This window comes from Lithobates pipiens, unplaced genomic scaffold (assembly GCF_037356315.1).
Source record: "Lithobates pipiens isolate NorthernLeopardFrog02 unplaced genomic scaffold, aLitPip1_a1.2 Scaffold_25, whole genome shotgun sequence".
Taxonomy (NCBI): Eukaryota; Metazoa; Chordata; class Amphibia; order Anura; family Ranidae; genus Lithobates; species Lithobates pipiens.
In genome coordinates, this window is record NW_027507787.1 from 3345554 (window position 1) to 3370032 (window position 24479).

The window sequence follows — 24479 nt, forward strand, 5'->3', positions numbered from 1 at the left end:
ACCCTACGTTCACACCTAGGCATTTTTTAGTGCGTTTTGCAGTAACGCACTACAGTCCATTTAACATGGTTTCCTACGGTATTAGTTCACATCTAAGAGTTTTGCAGCTGGTGCGTTTTTGTAAAGGGTCATGGCCCTTCCCCCCCCACGATTTGCGGCTAATAGACTTCAATGGAGTTGCACCAGAAACACAAATGGTGCATTTTTGGATGTGTTTCTTATTTTACCACTGTATATAGCTGGTTGCTAAGCAGGGGGCCGGGATGCCGCATCCTTAGCGACCGATGACTCATCAGCTGTCAGCAGGGTTCCCCACTCAAAGCTGAATGTAAAAATAAATAAATAATATTTGAGGAAAAAACGGTGTGGGGTTTCTCCCCAGTTCCATACCAGGCCCTTCAGATGGGACCCCCCACTGCAAAAAAAAAAAAAAAAAAAAAAAACTGCGTGCGGTCCCCCCCCCCCCCCCAAATCCATACCAGACCCTTACCCGAGCATGCTGCCCAGCAGGTCAGGAAAGGGAGGGGACGAGCGAGCACCTAAACCATATCAGGTCGCATGTCCTCAACATGGGGGATGGAAGGGGTGCTTTGGGGCAGGGGGTTCTGTGCCCCCCCCACCCCAAAGCCCCTTGCCCCCATGTTGGTAAGGACAAGGGGCTCTTCCCGACAACCCTTGCCGGTGGTTGTCTGGGTCTGTGGGCGGGGAGTTTATTGGAATCTGGAAGCCCCCTTTTACATTGTGTACCACTACCCATTCACCAAAAAAAGCAGTGAAAAAGTAAAAAAAAAAAAAAAAAAAAAAAAAAAGACGGGAGCCAGTTTTTGACAATGACTATTAGTAAAATAGCTCGAAGCCGACATCTCTCCCGATGCCCTTGTCTTCTTCCGCCGCCAGTTTCACCCCGTGTTGTCATCTCCCGGTGTCATTGTTTTCTTCCTCTTTGCGTTGTCACCTTCTTCCTCGTCAGGTTACCCGAAAAAAAAAAAGCTGGTCTTGTCACGAAGCTGTGTTCCTCTGTTATGTTCCCCGCTGTTCTTATATAAGGCATGGGGCCTGGCCATCCCATGACGTCACCCGGAGAGCCGCCCCTTGTGACATCACATGTCAGAAGGGGCGGGCTCTACGGGCAAAGTCATTGAACAGCCAAGCCCCATGACTAATATAAGAGGCAGGCACCGAACAGCAGGGAACATAACAACTGAGGAACACAGCTTTGCGACAAGACCAGCTTTTTTTTTTTTTTTTTGCGGGTAACCGGCGACAAAAAAAAGACAACGAAAGATGGCTGTGGTGATGCTGCAAGGAGGAGGAAGAATACGACAACACGGGGAGGAAAAACGGCAGCAGAAGGTGGCGCTTTTTTTATTATTTTTTTTATAGTTTTGGCGTTTTATTTCGCAAATTTTACTGCCGCCAATTTTTTTTACATTCAGCTTTCAGCAGAAACCCCGCTGACAGCTGATGACTCATTGGTTGTTAGGGACACAGCGGCCAGCTTCCAGGCCCCCTCCTTAGCAACCAGCTTTATAGTGTGTTTAAAGAGAGAAAAAAAGTAAAAAGCGAAATGCATGAAAACTACAAGCAAAAAAATAAAAATAAATAAAAAAAAAAACTTAAAAATGCAGGTTTAAAGATGCAAAATGCACTGAAATACATGCCTGAAAAACACATCAAGCGCAGTCGCATAGGCGTGAACCTAGACTGACATGAAGCACCGCCAATCTAAAACAGAGTGGCGGCCAGGACCTAAGGTGTTGTATAGTAATAAACCTCTACAGCTGTTTCTCATAGACACGCATCATGAGTTTAACGTTACATTTTTCTTGGTCATTGTTATCAGCGTTTTGTAAATCTAAACGAATTGCTAGCAGCTATATACCATTAAGCACCGTTTTGTCTTTTTTTCTACACCTCTATGAATTAATAAATTTTTTTTTTTTTTTATTAAATAAAAACACAAAACACACACAGACATCACAAGCGATTTTTATCCCATTGTTGTTTAAAGAGTTCTATTATCTCACATCTATCTTATATGAAACTGCAAGAACAGTTCATTGTCACACAATTATATCATAGAATTATATTATAGTGTAAGCAACAAGCGATTTGTGTTTTATTCTCTTTTCACTATCGATCTATATAAAATATTCTACGACCCTAAGGTACTCACAGACTCAAGATAAGTGCCTGATGAAATGCCCGTAACCCTTCCACTGTCAGAGCCTACAGGCAACCTAACAGGAACATGACACTCATAAGCTGAAGTATCATGTCTGCACTTGGTAATTGGTCCTGGTGTTCTGTGGTGATGCATCTTCATAGGGCTATGGATAGCCTAGCATACGCTGTGCCAACACAACAGCACAATCTTCACACTGCAAGAATCACTACAAAATGCCAACTAGAACTGCATCTCCTAACCTGAATAGCATTCAAACAAGTCAGCACAACACACTGACCAACAATTTTGTATATTGTGCACTCAACTCTTCAGCATTGTAGGAGCTTGCCTGTACATGTGACGGCTTCTGATGTTTATAGCTGGCCTCAATGTAGTAAACACGGTCATTTCCTCCCAATTCCTGCTTCACTAATAAGCGCACCGTTTTTGTCATTTAGAAAGCAGCAGCTGTGTCCAAAGAATCTACCAGCAGTTACAAGTACTCAAATTAGGGAGAAGAAGGAAGGTTTTTCTAAGCATCATTATAAATAATGACCAAAAGAATATGTTCCCAGTGGTATATAATGGCAAAAAAGTGTACTTTCCTGCAATAAATACTAGTTAAAAAGGGAAAAAATAAAAATCCATGAGCCATGTTTGAATACATTCCCTTTACTGTGCATCGATACACAATGTCTGCAATAAAATCTTGCTTAACCACTTCAGTCCCGGAAGGCCATTTTTTGTGATTTGGCACTGCATCGCTTTAACTGACAATTGCGCGGTCGTGCGACGTTGTACCCAAACAAAATGAATTTTTTCCCCAACAAATAGAGCTTTCTTTTGGTGATATTTGATCTGCGTTTTTTTTTTGCGCTATGAACCCCAAAAAAAAAAAAAAGCGACAATTTGGAAAAAAAAACTATATTTTTTTACTTTTTGCTATAATAAATATCCCCCCCCAAAAAATAGAATTCTTCATCAGTTTAGGTAAATTTTTCAGTGGGACTGCGACATTGCGGCAGACAGATCAGACACTTCACACATTTTTGGGACCATTGATATTTATACAGCGATCAGTGCTATAAAAATGCACTTATTACTGTGTAAATGTCACTGGCAGGGAAGGGGTTAACACTAGGGGGCGATCAAGGGGTTAAATGTGTTGCCTAGTTAGTGTTTTTAACTGTGGGGGGGGGGGATGGGACTGATTGGGGGAGGAGGCCTATCACTTCTTTGCAATTACTGCAAACAGCAGATCCATCTCTACTCCTGTCAGGATTTGTCTGTTTACATACACAAATCCTCGTGCTGGCTCTTGTGTCCATGTTTGCGTGTGGCCTGTGGCAATCATGCCCGCCGGCCATGGGCATCGGGTCCCCCAACATGCAGTGGGCACCCCTCCGGCGGCGCACGCATGCACCTGCTATGCTTTTTAAAGGAGCCGCCGTATATGCAGATATGCGCAGGAGAGCCATCCTGCCGCTGTATACGTACAGGAGCTGGTCGCCAAGCGGTTAAAGGATAGCAGACATAAGCATGCAGGGTACAAGCTATGCCAACCTCATTACAACGGACTGAGCAGTTGTTAGATCCCTGTACCCTTAGGCACCATACTAACCTAGATCATATTGAGCCCACTGGGCGATCCCTTAGACCCTTACATGATCCTCTGCCCTAGACTAGTAATGTTTTGTATTGACTGACACCCACTTTACTGTGTGCCTTTACACACCCCTAGGTCCCATTTTTTACATTTTGGTTACTATTTAAAATAAATAAATAAATAAGGCAGCTTGTGTCTCCAACAAAGCTGCACGATTCTGGCTAAAATGAGGATCACAATTTTTTTGCTTAGAAAGTAAATTACAATTCTCACGGCGTAACATCTGTCACATTAAGACCCCTTTCACACAGAGGGCGTTTTGCAGGCGCTATAGCGTTAAAAATAGCGCCTGCAATCCGCCCTCAAACAGCTGCTCCATTGTTTCCAGTGTGAAAGCCCGAGGGCTTTCACACTGGAGTGGTGCGCTGGCAGGGCGTCAGTTCAAGTCCTGCCAGCAGCTTCTTTGGAGCGGTGAAGGAGCGGTGTGTTTGCAGCTGTACCTGTATGTGATTTTTCTTTGAATCTGGGGTGCGCACGCGCGCTGCAACCCGCTTCCATTGGACACAGCGGGAGCCAATCAGCCGGACCCACCAATCGTTCCTGAGGCAGACAGAATGGTGGTCTGCCTATGTAAACAAGGCAAAGCGCCGTTCTGAGAGGCGAAGATGGAGATCTTGTGTTTCTGCTAAGCAGGAACACTGATCTTTGTCTTCCCCAGCCAAAGCACATCCCTCACACAGTTAGCAAGCACTCTCAGGGAACTTGATTAACTCTTTGATCACCCCTGCTGTTAACCCCTTCCCTGCCACTGTCCAAAAAGTGCCACACAGCCCTGGATCACATTGATGCTACTTTAAAACGGTGCTAGTTCACTTGAAGTAGCGCGATTTCAAAGAAGCAAAGTCAGTGTCATTTCAGCTGCTACTAGATATCTGCGTGGCTTCATGCACAGAGGTCTATTGAAGTCGCACTTGAAATCGGCAAAAGTAGTGCAGGAACTACTTTTGCAAATCAGTGCGGAACCACCAAAATTGGTGTCGCACCAATTACAACAGTGCCACTTCCTCCAATGATCTCAAATCGCATGGCAAATTGCTCCAATGTGAACCTAGGCTTAGTGTCAGATTTGTCCTCCACAATGTTGAAGTCCCACGGAAAAAGTAAATAAAAAATAATTAAAATTCGCTGATCGCTATTACTAGTAATAGTCCATAAATCTATCCCATAGTTTGGTTTACGCTAAATTTATAGCATCTACAATCAATATACACTTACTGGGATATTTTTATTTTTTATTTTTTATTTTTTACCACAAATATGTAGCAGAATACATATTGGCCTAAATTGATGAAGATATAAGATTTTACTTTTTTCTGCATATGTATTATAGCATAAAATAAAAATATAATTTTATTTATTTTTTCAAAATTTACTGTCTTTTTGTTTATAGAGCAGGAGGTAATCAAATAGCACCAAAAGAAAGCTCTATTTGTGGGGGGGGGCATATACATTTTTTTGGGTAGAGCGTCGCACGACTGTGCAATTGTCAGTTAAAGAAACGCAGTGGTTATACCTTCCGGAGCTGAAGTGGTTACTTGAATGATTTGACAATGACTATTGCACGGTCATACAAAACTGTACCCAAATGAATGATTTTTTTATCATTTTTCCCCCCAAATAGAGCTTTCTTTTGGTGGTATTTGATCACCTGTATGATTTATTTATTTTTTTAGATTAAAAAGACAGCTTTAAAAAAATAAAAATAAAATAAAGCTCACCATACACTACACAATCTCCTTTAGAACTACCATCAACTAAGTAGTGTAAGGAAAAAAACACAAGAGAAATTCCCAGCTCAACTTACCGACCAGCCTGCAACTAACCAAATTATCCTGTCTAACAGTATGCACACCATTTGCAAATACATGCGGAAACTACAGAGCCCCGTCAAGGTACCCCAGTATATTCTGCAGTCCCAATTCTAAATTTTGAGAGCTTCCAAAGTGGAAGCACATTCACTGTAATGGATAGGCAGAGGGCAGATGAGCCTAGAGGGAGTCCACCCCTCCTGGTCAGCAAGTTGGGCTGAGAATTTCTTTATTTTTGTTTTTCATGCATTGCCCTTCCATGTGCTTTTTGCTGCAAAGGTCAGTTATAGGTGGGGTCGTGGGCCATTTGTTTGCACTGTTGAAATATTGGTGAGGGGACGCCATTGCTGCCATAGTGCTATATGCTGGGTTTCCAGTGTGCCCCGTGCCTTTATGGAAGGGTGGGCTCCCTCCAGGCTCACCTGCCTATCCATTATAATGCACATGCACCAACTTTATACACTTAAAATGGTCTTGCGCTTTTAGTGCCACGAGTTAACCACTTCAGCTCCCCTTCCTGACCAGCCTTTTTTTTGTGACACGGCACTGCGTTGCTTCAACTGACAATTGTGCGGACATGCGACACTGTACCCAAATTGATCTGATTTTTTTCCTCCTTTTGGTGGTATTTGATCACCTCTGCAGTTTCTATTTTTTTGCGTTAAAAAGATACTGACCATTTAAAAAAAAAAAAAAAAAACTTTTACTTTCTGCTATAAAAGTTAAAAACCTAATTCCTTCATCAATTTAGGGCAATGTATGTATTTTGCTACATATCTTTGGTAAAAAAAAAAAAAAAAAAAAAAAACAATAAACGTATATTGATTGGTTTGCGCGAAACGTTATGGCATCTACAGGACTATGGGATATTTTTGTGGGATTTTTAATAATTTTTTTTTTTTTACTAGTAATGGGAGCGGCGGCGACTTATAGCGGGATAGCAGCGGACAAATCGGACACAAGGTAACACTTTTAGGGATCAGTGACACCAATACAATGATCAGTGTTAAAAAATATGCACGGTCACTGTACTAATAACACTGGCAGGGAATGGGTTAACATCATAGGGCGATCAAAGGGTTAAGTGTGCTCCTAGAGTGATTTCTAACTGTGTAGATAGGATCAGAGATGCAGAGGACTGGATAGCAACCTGTAAGGGCAAGAGAGAACGCTTCACCAGCATATAAACAGTGTGGATGGATCGGGTTCCTGACCTGGGAATGGTCTCTTCCAGCCTGGACTTAGCTCTTCTAGAATTGGCTGAGCCCTTTCTTCCATATTCCAAGAGGAGATTAAGGGGGCATATGATCAACATGTACAAATATATAAGGGGTCCATATAGTGAACTTGGTGTGGAGTTATTCACTTTAAAGTCAACAAAGAGGACAAGGGGGCACGCTTTACATCTAGAGGAAAAGGAGATTTCATCTCCAAATATGGAAAGGTTTCTTCACGGTAAGAGCTGTGAAAATGTGGAACAGACTCCCTGCAGAGGTGGTTCTGGCCACCTCAGGAGATTGCTTTAAGAAAAGCCTGGATTATTTCCGATTGCCTCTCGGGGGATCAGGAAGGAATTTTTTCCCCCCTGCTTTAGTAAATTGGATCATGCTCTGGTGGGGTTTTTCGCCTTCCTCTGGATCAACTGTGGGTATAGAATTGGGTATATGGGATTGTATGGTATGAGAGATATATATATATATATATATATATATATATATATTTTTTTTTTTTTTTGTGGTTGAACTGGATGGACTTGTGTTTTTTTTCAACCTGACTAAACTATGTAACACAAAGAAGGTCCCCAAAACAATGAGCTGGGGGGTTGGTGCTCCTCTTAGATACGTACATATACATATTATTTATATATCTTATATACCTTGTGTTGTCTTTTTGTTCCTTCCCTAGGATAGGGAAATGAATCCTACCCCTTCATTTCACCGTTCCAATATCTCCATGTGTGGCCCCTGTGATGGTGGTCTGTTAAGGGAGGTTTGATGGAGGTCATTTGGCCCCCTCCCTTAACGGCAAGGCCTACATTGTTACCCAGTATAGTTCTTCCATTTGAGTTGTTTTTGATAGTCTGGGGTAGACCCCGATGCCTACATGTTAGAACGTTTGAGATGTTCTGGGTCGATGCTTTTGCCTTTAACGTAGTCGTTATTGGCCAAGTGGAGAGAAAGTTAAAGTATGTAGCTGTGTTGATCTATACTTCATGTCTTCAAAATCTTTTTTTTTCCCCTACATGTGGAAGATTGTCTATATCGACAGGTTACTTTGCTTTGTCTTACATAAAGAAAAAATAAATAAATAAATAAAATAAAATCAGGCAGGCCCTAGCACTACATAGCCGATGATAGATCTTACGGAGATGGTAAAGTGTATGACCACCTTAAAGGAAGACGTAGGAAAGTGGATAGGGTGGTGGTATAGTAATGAGGGAAGTGTGGGGTCCAGGGAGGTGAACACAACCTATTCTGTGATGTGTACGGCAGTGCATTATGGGATATAAAGTTTCCTAGATGGTGACCACATGATGCTAGAGAAGTCAGGTCCCATTGGGCTTTCTGACGGACCTCCTGGGTAGCTTCCCCTTGCTTTTTCTTCTTTAGGCTTCTATGGCTTTCAGATTTGCTACTTTGAATGGAGTATTTGGAAAGGATTGTGATCCACACGGGTCATGGAAATGTTGAGTCATTATCTCTCTGTGTCCCCTGCCTGGGCTTCCCGTGAGCCCCGGTAGCGTGGTTTATCACCGAGTGACAGATAAACTCCTGTGTTTGTTTATGAATGATTGAAGTTGATATTATGATATGCTAATTTTGCTGGTTCCACTTGTCGCGGATATACTGATATCACCCACCTGCACTGTGGGACCTTACCGCCCCTATTTTTTGATACTACGGTTTGTGTACGAGATGTATGCTCTCTTTTTGCATAAAACTTTAAAATTAAAAAAATATTAAAAATAGAAAGTCAGATCTCAGAATCCAGTTTTTAAAAGTTTGAACAGAAAGGTACGGAAAGGTTTCTTCACAGTAAGAGCTGTGAAAATGTGGAATAGACTCACTGCAAAGGTGGTTCTGGCCTTCTCAGTAGATGGCTTTAAGAAGGGCCTGGATTATTTCCTAAGTGTACATAATATAACTGGGTACTAACATTTATAGGTAAAGTTGATCCGGGGAAAATCCGATTGCCTCTCGGGGGATCAGGAAGGATTTTTTTCCCCTGCTGTAGCAAATTGGATCATTCTTTGCTGTTTTTTTTGCCTTCCTCTGGATCAATTGTGGGTATAGAATTGGGTATATGGGATTGTATGATATTATTTATTTTTTTTTTTTTTGTGGTTCAACTGATGGACTTGTGTCTTTTTTCAACCTGACTAACTATGTAACGGTGCACAGTCAAAGCCGCCATGGACGAGGCAAGAGAGGGATGAGAACATTCTGATGGCTTGGACGGAAAACACATTAGAATTTTTTTTTTTTTTTTTTTTTTTTTTTTTTTACTTATGAAAAGTAAAATTCTGCCTGGAAAGGTGAACTTATCCTTTATAAAAACACAGAACCCTAAATGTGGGAATCTCTACATGCAAATAAAGTTTTTTTTTTTTCAAAAACAGTGCATAAAAACGCTGGGTACCCCCTACACCCCGATGGCGTTCACGAGATGCTGCGTACAGAAAACTACTATTGGAAATGTGCCATGTTCTGTTTGTTCACTAAAGGAACATTAGCTGGAGACTGTAGAGTCAGCACTTCCAGCTGCTTCACTAACAGGGAGAACTTCTCCTGCAAGTTAATAAAATAAAATAAAATGCTTTGTGTGTAAAATGTTTACACTACTGATGGTGGTACCAAAATGTGACACCTTTCTACACATGAATTATAGGAATCAAAGCCTTCCTCAATAAGGAAATCATCAGGCAATGCATAATAACCCACAGCTACCCGTCATAGTTCAACTTCCGACAAGCTCAATAAAGTCAGCAAATATACTGTAACCCACAGCAGCCATTAATATTTCAAATGCTGTACCCTTTTATTCATTCAATAAGCATGTGGCAAAACCTGGGCTCTGCATCCGGCAACACACCGAGCGCGGCTCGCTTCCGCCTCACACAATATGACCGACAGCTGCCTCCATGTCCAGTGTGGAGGGGGGAAGAGGGGAAAAAGCTGCTGATCTTGGGCACTGCGCTGGATCGAGAACGGGCTCAGCAAAGTATTGGGGGAGGGGGGGGAGCTGCACACCAGTGTTAATTTTGGCAGCAAATTTCGATTTAGTTTTCGTCTTAGGACTAAAATAGCATTTTTAGTCACATTTTAGACGGCTTTCACACCAAGCCACCCATAGTGTAGGCGGTAAAATGCCGCTATTTTTAGCGGCGTTTTAGCGTCTGATATGCAGTGCATTTTGGGCGCTTTTACCCCCGCTAGCGGCCAAGAAAGAGTCAAAACCACCTGCAATAGCAGCGTTTTGCCGGCGGTAATGCAGCGCTGCCCCATTGATTTCAATAGGGCAGCGCTGCAACCGCTCCAAGGAAGCTGCTGGCAGGACTTTTCCTGACGTCCTGCCAGCACAACGCTGGAGTGAATGGAGCAGCAGTTTGAGGGCGGATTGCAGGAGCTATTTCTAATGCTATAGCGCCTGCAATATGCCCTCTGTGTGAAAGTCTTCTGCAACTGTTTTATAGTTTTAGTCGTATTTAGTCTACTAAATCTCCAGTACATTTTAGTCGACTAAATTCATTTTAATCATCTGAAATCGAATGGGTGCAATAAAATTGTAATGCATTAGTTAAAGCAGAGGTCCACCCTAAAGTGGACCTTCCGCTCATTGGAATCCTCCCCTCCTCCGGCGCCACAATTGGCACCTTTTAGGGGGGAGGGGGGTGCAGGTACCTGTACAGTACAGGTATCTGCACCCACTTCTGGGATAGCTCTCTGCGGAAAGGGGCGTACATCTACGCCCCTTTCCGAAAGTCCCCCGCTACCTGCTGGGAAACACACAGATCCCAGAGGCAGCGGGTCCATCCTTATTGCGCAGCGTGACTCGCGCATGCGCAGTAGGGAACCGGGAAATGAAGCCGAAAGGCTCTACTTCCTGATTCCCATACCCAAGATGGCGGCGTCAGCACCCGAGAGACGATCGAGAGATGCTGCTGTATTTGTAGCTGCTGGCTTTAAAAAAAAAAAAAAAAAAAACGGCGGAACTCCTGGCGGACTCCCGCTTTAACATTTCTCTACAATTTCCAAACTCATTACATATTGCTGGAGTAAAAAATCTCATATGTTATTTAAGGTATTGAGGTATGAACATGCACTAAAGGCCAATGTTAATTTTGAAGTCAAATTTCAAAATTAGTTTTAGTTTTAGTCTAAGCCCTTGTACACGCGGTCAGAAATTCAGACGGAAAATGTCCGGTTGGATCGTGTTGTCGGATAATCCGACCGTGTGTGGGCTCCATTGGACTTTTTCCGTCGGAATGTCAGACCAACAAAGATTGAGAGTCGGATATAAAATTTTCCGACAACATGATCCGATCGGACTTTGTCCAGTCATTTTTAGAGAATTCCGATCGGACAAAGTGCCACGCATGCTCAGATCAAATTACAAGACCAAAGCTATTGGCTACTAGCCTGAACATAGTCCCGTCGTAACGAACGAACGTCACCACGATCCGAACGATCAGATTTTCCGACAACTTTGTCTGACCGTGTGTATGCAACAGGTTTTGGAAAAAATCAGACGAAAAAATAAAATAAATCGACAGATTTTGTGGTCGGAATTTCCGACCGTGTGTACAAGGGCTTAGTCTCTTGACTAAAATGCCATTTTAGTTTTAGTCATCTCAATTGTTTTAGTCGTATCTTAGTCAACTAAAAAATAGTATTCATTTAGTCGATTAAAATGTTTTAGTCTACGAAATTAACACTGCTGCACACAGAAGTTTTATTGTAATCCATAGGAATGCTTTTAGAACCACTTTAAGAAGTGGATTTCAATGCTTCACAAGAAACCGAAAAAGTGACGGCAGAAAAAGGCCGCGTCCAATAGTCCATCGAGTTGGCTCACTTTAAGAAGTGATTTTGATGGTCCACAAGAAATATAGTTACTTGTTGATGTCTATCTCAGTAGAATTCAGAGTAGTGCAAATGAAGACTAGAGATTCAAAAGTATAGGCCTTCTGTTTACCTCCATCTTTTATAGCACTGAAATCCTACTCCGCAACAAAGGACATCGGTATTTCCCTACTTGTTGTGAAACCGAGGATCAAAAACACGACTTGTAATTTAAATAACACGTCCTCTTCTGTTTGTTCCAACTATCCTTGCTCCAACAATCCCATTTCCTACATAAAAGTACACTTTTTTCACTGTATGCCAACACTTCTAAAATGCCATATGAATTAGGAATATGCAGGAGACTCCAGTGCGTCTCTAGTACTATCACTGTAGAAGAGGCTTTGTGATCTAAGAAATGGAACATTTCATAACCCAACAATGCTTTGAACAGAAATACAATTTGTAACAAAAACGTAGCTGACAAAATCTTTTGTTTCAGAAGAGTTTATAATAAGATAATATTGAAGTGTTCAATAAATATTGTTGCAAACAAATGTACAGTTTTCTAGCACTGTGGTTAAAAAAAATAAAAACTTCAAAAAAGAAACTTGCTACAGAACGGTTGATCATCACACTGCTGCAGAACCTCTTAAAGCGGAGGTCCACCCTAAAATGGACCTTCCACTCATCGGAATCCTCCCCCCCTCCAGCGCCACAATTGGCACCTTTCAGGGGGGAGGGGGGTGCAGTTACCTGGATAATCCAGGTAACTGCACCCACTTCCGGGATAGCTCTCTGCGGAAAGGGACGTAGATTACGCCCCTTTCCGCAAGTGCCCGCCCCCTTCCGCAAGTGCCCCGCTGCCTTCGGGTGCCGACATCGCGGGCGCGCTGGACAGGTAAGTGTCACTATTTTAAAAGTCAGCAGCTGCAATATTTGTAGCTGCTGGCTTTTAAAAAAAAAAAAAAAAAAAAAAAAAAACGCGGAGTCCCGGCGGACTCCCGCTTTAAGCCCCGTACACACTATCAGTTTTTCTGCTGAGTTTTTCCTTCAGATTTACCAAAACCATGTAGTAGAAGGGCCTGCCTGATTGCATACACATTGAAACGCCTAAGGTTTGACCTCATATTATATGGTTTTGGTAAATCTGAAGGAAAAACTCAGCAGAAAAAAATTAAAGTGTGTACGGGGCTTTAGAAGTATGTATAGGGACATAAACCTCCTATTAGGCCTTGTTCCCACAGGCGTACTTAAAGTGATTTTAAAAGGCTCAATGTTTTTTACCTTGCATGGAATGCATGAAGGCAAAAAACCTTCTGTATGCAGAGGGCCCCCCCTAGCCCCTTTAATACTCACCTGAGCTCCCTCTCGATCCAGAAATGTCCACGAGATCTGGGCTTCTCCTGGGTCTCCGATTCCTCATCGGCTGAAACAGAAGCAGGAGCCTTTGGTTTCTGCTAGTGTCAATCACAGCCAGCGAGTCACAGGGAACTGGGCTAAAACAACTAATCGATAACTAATCGATTAATCGGCCAGTAACATAATGGGGTTAAAAAAATAAATAAAATTAGCCCTTTATAGTACAAAAAGAGCAAATAATCGCTACTGTAATTTTTTACTTTCACAGTTCTACAGTAAAAAAATAAAATAATGATCTGTTTTTTTCATTTTATTTTTTTTACTACTATAAAAGGGCTAATTTTAGTTTTTTTTAACCCCATTATGTTACTAAACATCTTAGACCTGGTTCACATTTGTGTTTTTTTGCAGAAACGCACTACAGTTCATTTACACAATTTCCTATGGGACACGTTCACGCAAAACGGTGCTTTTTTGGTTCAATATACTTCAATAGAGAAACTGCAGAGAAGCATATAATGTGTTTTTGCAGCAATTTGTGTTTTTTATTCTGCCCAACAAAAAATTGGCCAAAAAAAAAAAAAAAAAGCAAAAAACGCAAATCGCAGCAAAATCACATGTGCAAAAAATCAAAACGCAGAGCAAAAAGCACTGCAGAAACAGATCAAACGCAAACTGCATAGGTGTGCACCGAGGCTTATGCTGGCCACACGGATCAATTTTCAGACGAAAAATCTTTGTACATTCAATGAAAGAATGTTTGAAATTCTCACTTGTTTTTAATATTCTGTTTTTAAAATGAATGTAATTTCTGAATGAAAACCACATACATTGTCTGAAAATGTATTTGACCAAGAAGTTTTCCATTTCCAAATTTTCACTGTGGTTGAAAATGAACGTCGATTTGACCCCACTAACGATTAGAAAATAGAACGAACGTTCTTAAAAATACATTTTTTTTGAAGGAAGATTTTGTTTTTAATAAAAAAAAAAAAAAAAAAATAATTGATCTCCGAGTCTGATGATATTTACCAGATTCACCCTCTAATAGTATATACAGTAGATCTCCTCTAACAGTGTATACAGTATATACAGTATACCTCTTCTGTCTGTTATTCTCAGAGTGGATTAGATATTTTGCTCCCTAACCATATAGTTGGTTATTTATATTTACCACTGCATGGAGATATTTAAGAATAAAGTGCCTTTTTTTAAAGCTTGGCATAGTAACTAATTATACACCGCACTTTTTTTTTTTTTTTTTTTTTTTAAGGTTATTAAGCGATACAATAAATCGGCCAACTAATCGATTATGAAAATAATCGTTAGTTGCAGTCCTAGTCTTATGGAAGCTTAAGCAGGGCTCAGGAATGAGCACGCACCAGTGCCCACAGAGCAAGTGGCTTGCTATTGGGGCACAGGATGAAGAGGAGCCAGGAGTGCTGGCAGGGGACCCAAAAATAGGAGGACAGAAATGACACTGGCAGTGAAGGGATAAACCAGTGGGTGGCAGTGTAGGGGGTTAAGTGTTCCTAGCGGTGTGTTACTAAGGGTCCGTTCACACAGGGGCAACACGACTTTCAACACGACTTTTGGAGGCAACTTGGACACGACCTGAACAAGACTTACGATAGCAATTTGTGGGGAGATCCGTCATCAAATATTGAAAAGTAATGACAGTGACAATTCTGCAACTGAGCAAATTTCAGTGTTTTTGATTTGATTATTGAATAATTTTTATTATTGTTATATTATTATTTGGTATAATTATTTATAATTATTTATTGTACCGCTTTTAGCACCTAAAATTCGAAATAATCATACCGCCAGGGAGGTTAAAAGGGGCTCCCGGATTCCGATAAGCCCCCCACCCGCAGACCCCGACAACCAACGGCCAGGGTTCTCTGGAAGAGGCCCTTGTCCTCATCAACATGGGGACAAGGTGCTTTGGGGTGGGGGGGTGCACGCAGCCTGGTACGGCTCAGGAGGGGGGGGGGCTCGCTCGTCCCCACCCCCTTTCCTGGCCGGCCGGGTAGCGTGCTCGGATAAGGGTCTGATATAGATCTGGGGGGGGGGGGGGGGCCCATGCCGTTTTTTCGGCGTAGGGGGGTTTAAAATCCAAAAAATCCTTAAAATCCATACCAGACCTAAGGGCCTGGTATGCTCTCGGAGGGGAAACCCACGCCAATTTTTTTTCATAAATTTGGCGTGGAGTTCCCTCTTGAGAGCTCATAATTCTGTCAGAGTCGCCTCCGTATAGACGGAGATAGGACTTGGAGGCGACCTCCATTGAAATCAATGGGTACCAGTCACCTACAAGTCGGATTGAAGTAGTACAGGAACCTTTTCTGAAGTCGGAGCGACTTCAGTAGTGTGCATTAAGACGGCTCTCATTCACTTACATTGATTTTTACATGTTGTGCGACCTGAGGTGACTAGTGGCGACCTGAAGTCGGATCCGAGTTGTCCCTGTGTGAACGGACCCTAACTGTTGGGGGCTGGGCTTTAATTTAGTGAACACTGATCTCTGCTCCAATCACATGGAGCAGAGATCAGCGTCACTAGTTGCTAGGCAGAACGGGGAAACGCTGTTTACAACGGCATTTTCTCGTTCAGCCGCCCCGTGAGACGGTCGCGGGTATGCCCGCGGTGATCGAGTCTGCGGGACCCGCGACCGGACCCACGGGGGTCCCGACCAGCACGCGAGCGCGCTGTCGCAATGGCAGGGCGGCATTAAAGATTGGACGTACCTATACGCCAATATGCCTGCCCGTGCCATTCTGCAGACGTACATCGGCGTGCGCTGGTCAGGAACCAGTTAAACAAATCTTTAATGTCACTTTAGGTCTTAGCCTGTGTGAAGGGATGCACAGGTGTTCCGTGCATCTGTGTGCAGGCAGTCCTATTCATATCAAAAAGGGGTTGCTGCATAGACACTGCTCCCAATTTGACAGCCACATCAGACATACAGTATCTCACAAAAGTGAGTACACCCCCTTATTATATCTTTTCATGTGACAACACTGAAGAAATTAACTTTACTACAATGTAAAGTAGTGAGTGTACAGCTTGTATAACAGTGTAAATTTTCTGTCCCCTCAAAATAACTCAACACACAGTCATTAATGTCTAAACCACTGGCAACAAAAGTGAGTACACCCCTAAGTGAAAATATCTAAACTGGGCCCAATTAGCCATTTTCCCTCCCGGTGTCATGTGACTTGTTAGTGTTACAAGGTCTCAGGTGTGAATGGGGAGCAGGTGTGTTAACCTCTTCCCATCCGCGCTACAGTCAAAAAGATTACCTACATTGCCGGGAGGCCGTCAATAGACGTCCTCCTCTTTGCACGCTCCCCCGTGCACCCCCTGTGAGGCACGCACTGTGATCACCGAATCAGTGAGACTCGGATGATCACAGATTGGGGTAAACAGAAGATCAGTAATCTTTTTTTTTTTTTTTTCTCCTCACGCTGACAGTGCGAGAAGGAAAAAAAAAATAAAAATCTGATCATCAGCTTCTGTGTAAGGGACATCAGTCCCGAAGAAGAGGAGCGACAGCCACATCATTTGTGCCCACCAGTGCCGCCTGCCAGTGCCCACAGTGCATATCAGATCCCACCAATTAGTGCCCACCAGTGTATATCAGTGCCACCTATCAATGCCACCTAGCAGTGCCACCTACCAGTGCCCATCACTGCCACCCATCAGTGCCCACCAGTGCAGCCTCATCAGCGTACATCAATGAAGGAGAAAAAATTACCTGTTCGCAAAATTTTATAACAAAATATAAAACCGTTTTGTATTGTATAAATAAAAAACCCAGAGGTGATCAAATACCACCAAAAGAAGGCTCTGTTTGTGGGGGGAAAAAAATGATAAAAATGTTATTTGGGTACAGTGTTGTATGACTGTGCAATTTTCATTCAAAGAGTGACAGCGCTGAAAGCTGAAAATTGGTCTGGGTGGGGGGGGGGGGGTTTAGTACCCAGTAAGCAAGTGGTCAAATCTGGTGTTAATCGATCTCACTCTCTCATACTGGTGACTGGAAGTTCAACATGGCACCTCATAGCAAAGACTTCTCAGAGGATCTGAAAAAAAAAATAATTGTTGCTCTACATAAAGAAGGCCTAGGCTATAAGAGGATTGCCAAGACCCTGAAACTGAGCTGCAGCACGGTGTCCAAGACCATATAGCGGTTTAACAGGAGAGGTTCCATTTAGAACAGGCCTCGCCATGGTCAAGCAAAGAAGCTGAGTGCACATGTTCAGCGTCATATCCGGAGGTTGTCTTTGGGAAATATGTATGATTGCTGCCAGCATTGCTGCAGAGGTTGAAGGGGTGGGGGGTCAGCCTGTCAGTGATCAGACCATATGCCGCACACTGCATCAAATTGGTCTGCATCACTGTCGTCTCAGAAAGAAGTCTCTTCTAAAAGATGATGCACAAGAAAACCCACAGTTTGCTGAAGACAAGCAGACTAAGGACATGGATTACTGGAACCATGTCATGTGGTCTGATGAGACCAAGATAAACGTATTTGGTTCAGATGGTGTCAAGCATGTGTGGTGGCAACCAGGTGAGGAGTACAAAGACAAATCTGTCTTGCATACAGTCAAGCATAGTGGTGGGAGTGTCATGGTCTGGGGCTCCATGAGTGCTGCCGGCACTGGGGAACTACAGTTCATTGAGGGAACCATGAATGCCAACATGTACTGTGACATACTGAAGCAGAGCATGGTCCACATCCACCAGCTCTGTGATGTCATCATGGAGGAGTGGAAGAAGACTCCAGTAGCAACCTGTAAAGCTCTGGTGAACTCCATGCCCAAGAAGGTTAAGGCAGTGCAGGAAAATAATGGTGGCCACACAAAATATTGACACTTTGGGGCCAATTTGGACATTTTCCCTTAGGGGTGTACTCACTTTTTTTGCCAGCGGTTTAGACATTATTGGCTGTGTGTTGAGTTATTTTGAGGGGACAACAAATTTACACGGTTATACAATGGTGGTCTGCCTATGTAAAAAAGGCACATCACCCTTCTGTTAGTAGGGAAGACAGAAATCCTGTGTTTCTGCTAAGGGGGGGTTAGAGGACATCAATATTATTTGGTTACAACGTCACATGACCCTGCAATAGTAAGTTAAATTAATGCAGTGCCGGATCGCAAAAAATGCCCTGGTCATGAAGGGGGGTAAATCTTTCAGAGGTAAGGCACCGCTAAAATTCGCAGCGTTTTTATCACTAACGTCTCCGCCCCGGTGTGAAAGTAGTATAATGTGTGTCCAGGTTGCATTGAGGTGAAAAACCTTGAGGGTTTACAACCCCTTTAAAAAGGAGGAGTTCCCCTACAAAAAATTTAAATAAAAAAGTCAGCAGCTACAAACTTTTAATAAATCGGACACTTGCCTGTCCCAGGGTCCAGCGCTGCGGGGGAACAAAGCCCCACTCGTTCCCCCCTCCGCTCGGCGGCGCCGGCATTCTAACTGTGGGCACCCGGCTTCACAGCCGGGCACCCACTGCGCATGCGCGAGCGGCGCCACTCAGTCATCTGGGACCTGTCACTTGTCCCAGCTGACCGACAGGAGGGAGGGGGCAGAGCTGTGTCCTTCCTGCGCCAAGGGGAAGTGATGTCAGTGCCCGGGCACTGAAGGAGGCAGACTACGAGGGACCCCCTAGCAACAGGCATTTAGGAGGTGAATTAAAAAAAATCTAAATTTTTATTTTATTTTTTATTTTTTTATTTTTTTAGGAACTTTGGTGAATTTTTTTTTTTATGTGCAACACCACTTTAAGTACACCCATGAGAACAGGGCCTCAACATTTGGATATGGTGGAGAGCGATGAGAACCCCCGTCATGTATATAATTTTTCCTCGGTATGCACCCACTGTACAAATTCACCGTTTTTCCAGGTTATAATGGTCATCAGAAAAGAAAGTGAGGGAACAACCAAAATTGTGTGCGGTCCCTGGAACAGGAACAGGAGGGGAAAAACGTCCACCGAGGACACTTACTCAGCTAACAACTGTCTAAAAGGGGCATTTCCCTTACTTTGGAGAGATTTTCTCTTGTTTCCTTTTGTTTCTCCGAGACAGAAAGTGATGAAAAATCTTCCCAGTGGGATACAGACCAAAAAAAATAAAAAAATCCAGAAAGCAGCAGCTGGTATATGGTGAGAAGGCTGCCAAGCTGTTGCGCTTAAAATAGTGCATCGAACTGAAGTTTTTTTTTTTTTTTGATGAAAATAAAGTGTAATTTCATACACTTCCTTCACCCGCAGGGCAGTGCGATGCGGTGGATCGCGTTGTATCAGAAATCGTACTGCATGCTGTTGATCTGACCCAACAGGAAACGAGGCATTTGTTTTGTCTATGTGTTGCGACTGTACGGGGCAAGGCTGCCGGGTGCAACCCTTACACACCTGCTGTACATGAGCCCAAGGCTCTATTCACACTTGTGCGACTTGTCACGCGACTTTGGACACAAAAAAAGTTGCATGGCAAGTCGCAGCTAATGCATTTCAATAGAAGCTGTAACCAATCTATGCAACTTAAAGTCGCAGTGACTTTAAAAAAGGTTCCTGCACTACTTTGATGCGACTTGAGTGACACAGACTGCAAAGTAGGGTTGCACAGAGACAGATAATAAGCATTTGCTTGAATACTCGTACTGATGCTCTGATACCTTTGTGATGCGATTTGAGCCTGTACAAAATGAATCTCTAATCGTACTGCAAAGAAAAAAAAATTGTGATTTGAACAGAAACGCGCTTCCTGTAGGAATTGCATGTGGTTTCCCCCACCGCTCCTGTGCGAACCCAGGTTGGTCAGTGGCTTCAGCCTGGGATCACACAAGAGCGGTGTGGGAAAGCGCATGTGATTTGGACAGCAATCGCACCTCATTCCTGTTCAAATCGCATTTGTTTATTGCAGTGCGATTTGAGCCCATTCATTTTGTATGGGCTCAAATCGCATCTCACAAAAGGTATCAGTAATTGGTATCTGTGAGTACTTGAGCACAAGTATCGATACTTGCGGCAAAAAAAAAAAACACGCGTTATTGGTGTAAGCCTACTGCAAAGTAAATTCTCAAAAGTCAAATCTCAATGTTTTCAATGTGAAGTGGTGGAAAGTCAAGAGCCAAAGTTGCATCAAAGTCATAATTGAAAGTCACAACAGAAATCGCATAACTTTGGAGTCGTACAAATGTGAATGGAGCCTAAAAGGCGTCCATACACCTAGGGCAGAAACAACTAATCGATTAATCGGCCAGTAACAAAATGGGGTTAAAGTAAATGATTCTGATGATATTTACTAGATTGACCCTTTAATAGTATATCTCTCCTAATAGTACCGGTATATACAGTACATCTCCCCTCTAATAGTATATACACTACAGTACATCTCCCCTCTAATAGTATATACAGTACATCTCTTCTCTAATAGTATATACAGTATCTCTCTCCTAATAGTATATACAGTACATCTCTTCTCTAATAGTATATACAGTACATCTCTTCTCTAATAGTATATACAGTACATCTCTTCTCTAATAGTATATACAGTACATCTCTTCTCTAATAGTATATACAGTACATCTCTTCTCTAATAGTATATACAGTATCTCTCTCCTAATAGTTCCGGTATATACAGTATATCTCTCATCTAATAGTATATACACAGTATATCTCATCTAATAGTATAGACAGTATATCTCTTCTGTTATTCTCAGAGTGGATTAGATATTTTGCGCCCTAACCATATATAGTTGGTTATTTATAATTTACCACTGCATAGAGATATTTAAGAATAAATTGCCTTTTTTTTTTAAACTTTACATATTAACTAAATTATACACCGCACTTTTTTTTTCTTAAGGTTATTAACCGATTAATGGAAACAATAAATCGGCCAACCAATCAATTATGAAAATAATCATTAGTTGCAGCCCTACATAAACCAACAGATTTCTCAGTGGGAATGGACAGATCTCCGGCTTTGGCAATGGTATTCTGACACCCAAACAGTTCCTGCATTGACTGTATGTAGGCGCTGTTGGCATGACACAATTCTGATTATTCAAGTGAAGGTTGCCGGGCAGAGTGTTACCGACAGGGCCACCCGCTGGACAAATTTTGTTTCGATTATTAGGATTAGACAGTTGTCGCTGCAACAAGTGTTCCCACTGGAAGACTCCCCCCTCTATTCCTGGTTCGGTGATTACTCCAAATCTTGGCTTTGCCATTTTTATTCCTGGTGACGATTAGAGAGGGTGAACCTACCTATGGGGTCACAGACAGCAATAAAACCGAGACAGCGGTTCTCACGTCCAGAAGTTTAGTCATTAATTGCATCGAGAAGGCGAAACTAAACTGAATTTCCACCGTTTCCCAAATTTTTGTCCCAATTTAGGCGGAAGTGAAAATCTGGAAGCTTGGTTCATGCGTTTACTAGCGACCTGGCGTCTTACCTGCCGTGTCCCCGCTTCCCATGCCGTTCAAGTAAAGGATGGACAACAGATGGGGTTCCGACTTCTCCAGGGCGACCCGCAGATCTTGGAAGTGGTCCTTGTCCTTCACCAGGAGCATCTTCAGCAGGAGGTCCACTTTGTCTCGGTCGGTGGGGCCGCTGCTGTCCAGCTCTTGCCTGTCCCTGAGGGTGAGGGTCCCGGCCTCCTCCAGGAGGTTCAGCAACCTGTCTGCATCACTGATGGACTCCACCAGGTTGTGGTGGCACTGCTGGAGTAACTCTCTGTGTTTGGGCTCCATGTTACACAGGGAAATCAATGTGTGGAGGGGGGGGGATAGAAAGAACCGCTGAGTCTCCCTCCTCCTCTGTTAGTGAGTCCTTAGGAGTTCCAGGCCCAGCAGGAGCCCTCAGTGTCCAGCCTGTACAGGAGCCGAGCACAAGCCTGCCCTGCTGGATCCTCCGCCTGCACACAGCCTGCAAGCAGGAGTAGCAGCAGCCATATTGGCCAGCCGGGGAGGGCTGCAGAGCTGCATGCTATGCCTCACCTCAAATCTTCCAGCTCTTCTCCCTCCTTCCTTCTAAAGTCTTCCCAGTCAGCAACGGCGAGCAAAGGGGGGGAAAAACTCCGCTCCCTCCTCCCCCAACATAGACTCTGCTCTGCTTCCTGCTACATGACTAGAAGAGCCCGGCAAACTCTGCGCTCCTCTCCCCTCCGCCCTCCTCTTCTAATACGTCCCACAACTCGGACTGACTGAGGGGACCCTCTCCGGGGACGAGCTTCCTCTACCACACTCTTCTCCTTCTTTCCTCCCGTGTCTCCTCCTCTGCCTGTTCCTCTGTAGCTGCTTCCTCCTCTTCCCTCAGTCCTTCCCCCAGTCCCTCCTTCCCCTTCTCCCTCCCTCAGTCCTTCCCTCCCCGCCTTCCTGGGAATAGTATGTGCTGCTCTGTCACATCTCTGCTCCCTACAGGTACCACCACTGGCCGGCACCACACCTACAGACCACTGCACCACAACTACAGGTACCACCACTGGCCGGCACCACACCTACAGACCACTGCACCACAACTACAGGTACCACCACTGGCCGGCACCACACCTACAGACCACTGCACCACAACTACAGGTACCACCACTGGCCGGCACCACAACTACAGGTACCACCACTGGCCGGCACCACACCTACAGACCACTGCACCACAACTACAGGTACCACCACTGGCCGGCACCACAACTACAGGTACCACCACTGGCCGGCACCACAACTACAGGTACCACCACTGGCCTGCACCACACCTACAGATCACTGCACTACAGGTACCGACCACTGGCCTGCACCACACCTCCATGTCCCCGATTATAGATTACACACAATGCAACTTTTATTACATTGCAACCTACAAATCATTACATGTGCTGACTGAATTCTTTTATTTTCCTTATTTCTCTCTTTCTTTTTCTTTTCCTCTTGCTTTCTTTCTTTTCTCATTTTCTTTCTTTCTCTTTTCTCTCTTTCCTTTTTCTTTTCTTTTCTTTTCCTCATTCTTTCTGTTTTTCTTTTCCTCCTTTCTTTTTTTCTTTTCTTTTCCTCCTTTCTTTATTCTTTTTCCTCTCTCTCTTTTCTCGCTCATTCTCTTTCTCATTCTTTTTCTCTCTTTCTTTTTCTTTTCCACCTTTCTTTTTTTTCTTTTATTTTCCTCATTCTTTCTGTTTTTCTTTTTCTTTCTTTTCTCTTTCTTTTTTTCCTCTCTCTTCTTTCTTTCTTTTTTTTTTTTCTCTTTCTCTTCTTTCTTTTTTTCCCTCTTTCTTTCTTCTTTTTCTCTTTTTCTTTTCCACCTTTCTTTTTTTTCTTTTCCTCATTCGTTCTGTTTTTCTTTTTCTTTCTTTCTTTCTTTCTTTCTCTTTCTTTCTTTCTTTTCTTTCTTTCTTTTCTTTCTTAATCTTTTTTCCTCTTGTTCTTCTTTCTTTCTTTCTTTCTTTCTTTCTCTTTTCTCTCTTTCTTTCTTTCTCTTTTCTCTCTTTCTTTCTTTCTCTTTTCTCTCTTTCTTTCTTTCTCTTTTCCCTCTTTCTCTTTTTTTTTCCTCATTCTTTCTGTTTTTCTTTCTTTCCTTCCTTTTCTTTTCTTTTCTCTCTTTCTCTTCTTTCTTTATTTCTTTATTTTTCTCTGTTTCTTTTTCGTTTCCACCTTTTCTTTTTCTTTTCTTTTCCACATTCTTTCTGTTTTTTTCTTTTCTCTTTCTTTATTTCTTCTTTCTTTCTTTCTTTCTTTCTTTCTTTTCCTCCTTCTTTCGTTTCCTCTCTCTTTTCTATTTCTTTTTCTTTTCCTCATTCTTTCTGTTTTTTCTTTTTTCTTTCTTTTTCCTTTCTTTCTTTTTCCTTTCCTTTCTCTCTTTCTTTCTCTCTATCTTTTTCTTTTCCTAATTTTTTCTTTTTTGTTCTCTTTCTATTTTTTCTTTTCTTTCTTTCTTTCTTTCTTTCTTTTTCTTTTCTCACTTTCTTTTTCTTTTCTTTTCCTCATTCTTTATGTTTTTCTTTTTCTTTCTTTCTCTCTTTTTCTTTTCCTCTCTTTCTTTTTTTCTTTTTCTATCTTTCTTTCTTTATCTTTCTTTCTTTCTCTCTCTTTTTTTTTCTCTCTTTCCCCTTTTCTCCCCCCCCCACCTTCCAGGACAGCTACTTGAGAGATGATTGGCTCCACCCTCTACAGGAAACACAAATCAGATAAAATTTGAAAGGCCCCTCCCTTTCCTCTGACCCTCAGTTGTTTTGTGTTTCCAGACCCACCAGGAGCACCGACACGTTTTTTGTTTTTCTTGGGTCTGGTAACTGTGGTTGGTGGACCCCCCCTTCTCTGCTTTCATCCAGGACTAGTTGTGGCCAAGTCCGGTGATAGCCCCGGGCCCGTCTGCCTCTCGAGCCACCTATAGGCGGATGTCGCACAGCCTGACTAC

The 24479-nt window shown here is 42.9% G+C and overlaps 1 protein-coding gene across 4 annotated transcripts in view; it reads right to left on the minus strand.

The window, feature by feature from the left end:
- DLG5 (discs large MAGUK scaffold protein 5) overlaps positions 1-22396 on the minus strand; it is a 208791-nt gene extending 186395 nt beyond the window's left edge. For 3 of the 4 annotated variants that reach the window (XM_077453970.1, XM_077453969.1, XM_077453967.1), the window contains exon 1: positions 21535-22396. In XM_077453970.1, the coding sequence (XP_077310096.1) occupies positions 21535-21832 (298 nt within the window). In that variant the 5' untranslated portion in view covers positions 21833-22396. The remainder of the gene's footprint in view (positions 1-21534) is intronic. The other variant, XM_077453968.1, reaches the window with a different exon arrangement.
- Between the last annotated feature and the right edge of the window lie 2083 nt (positions 22397-24479).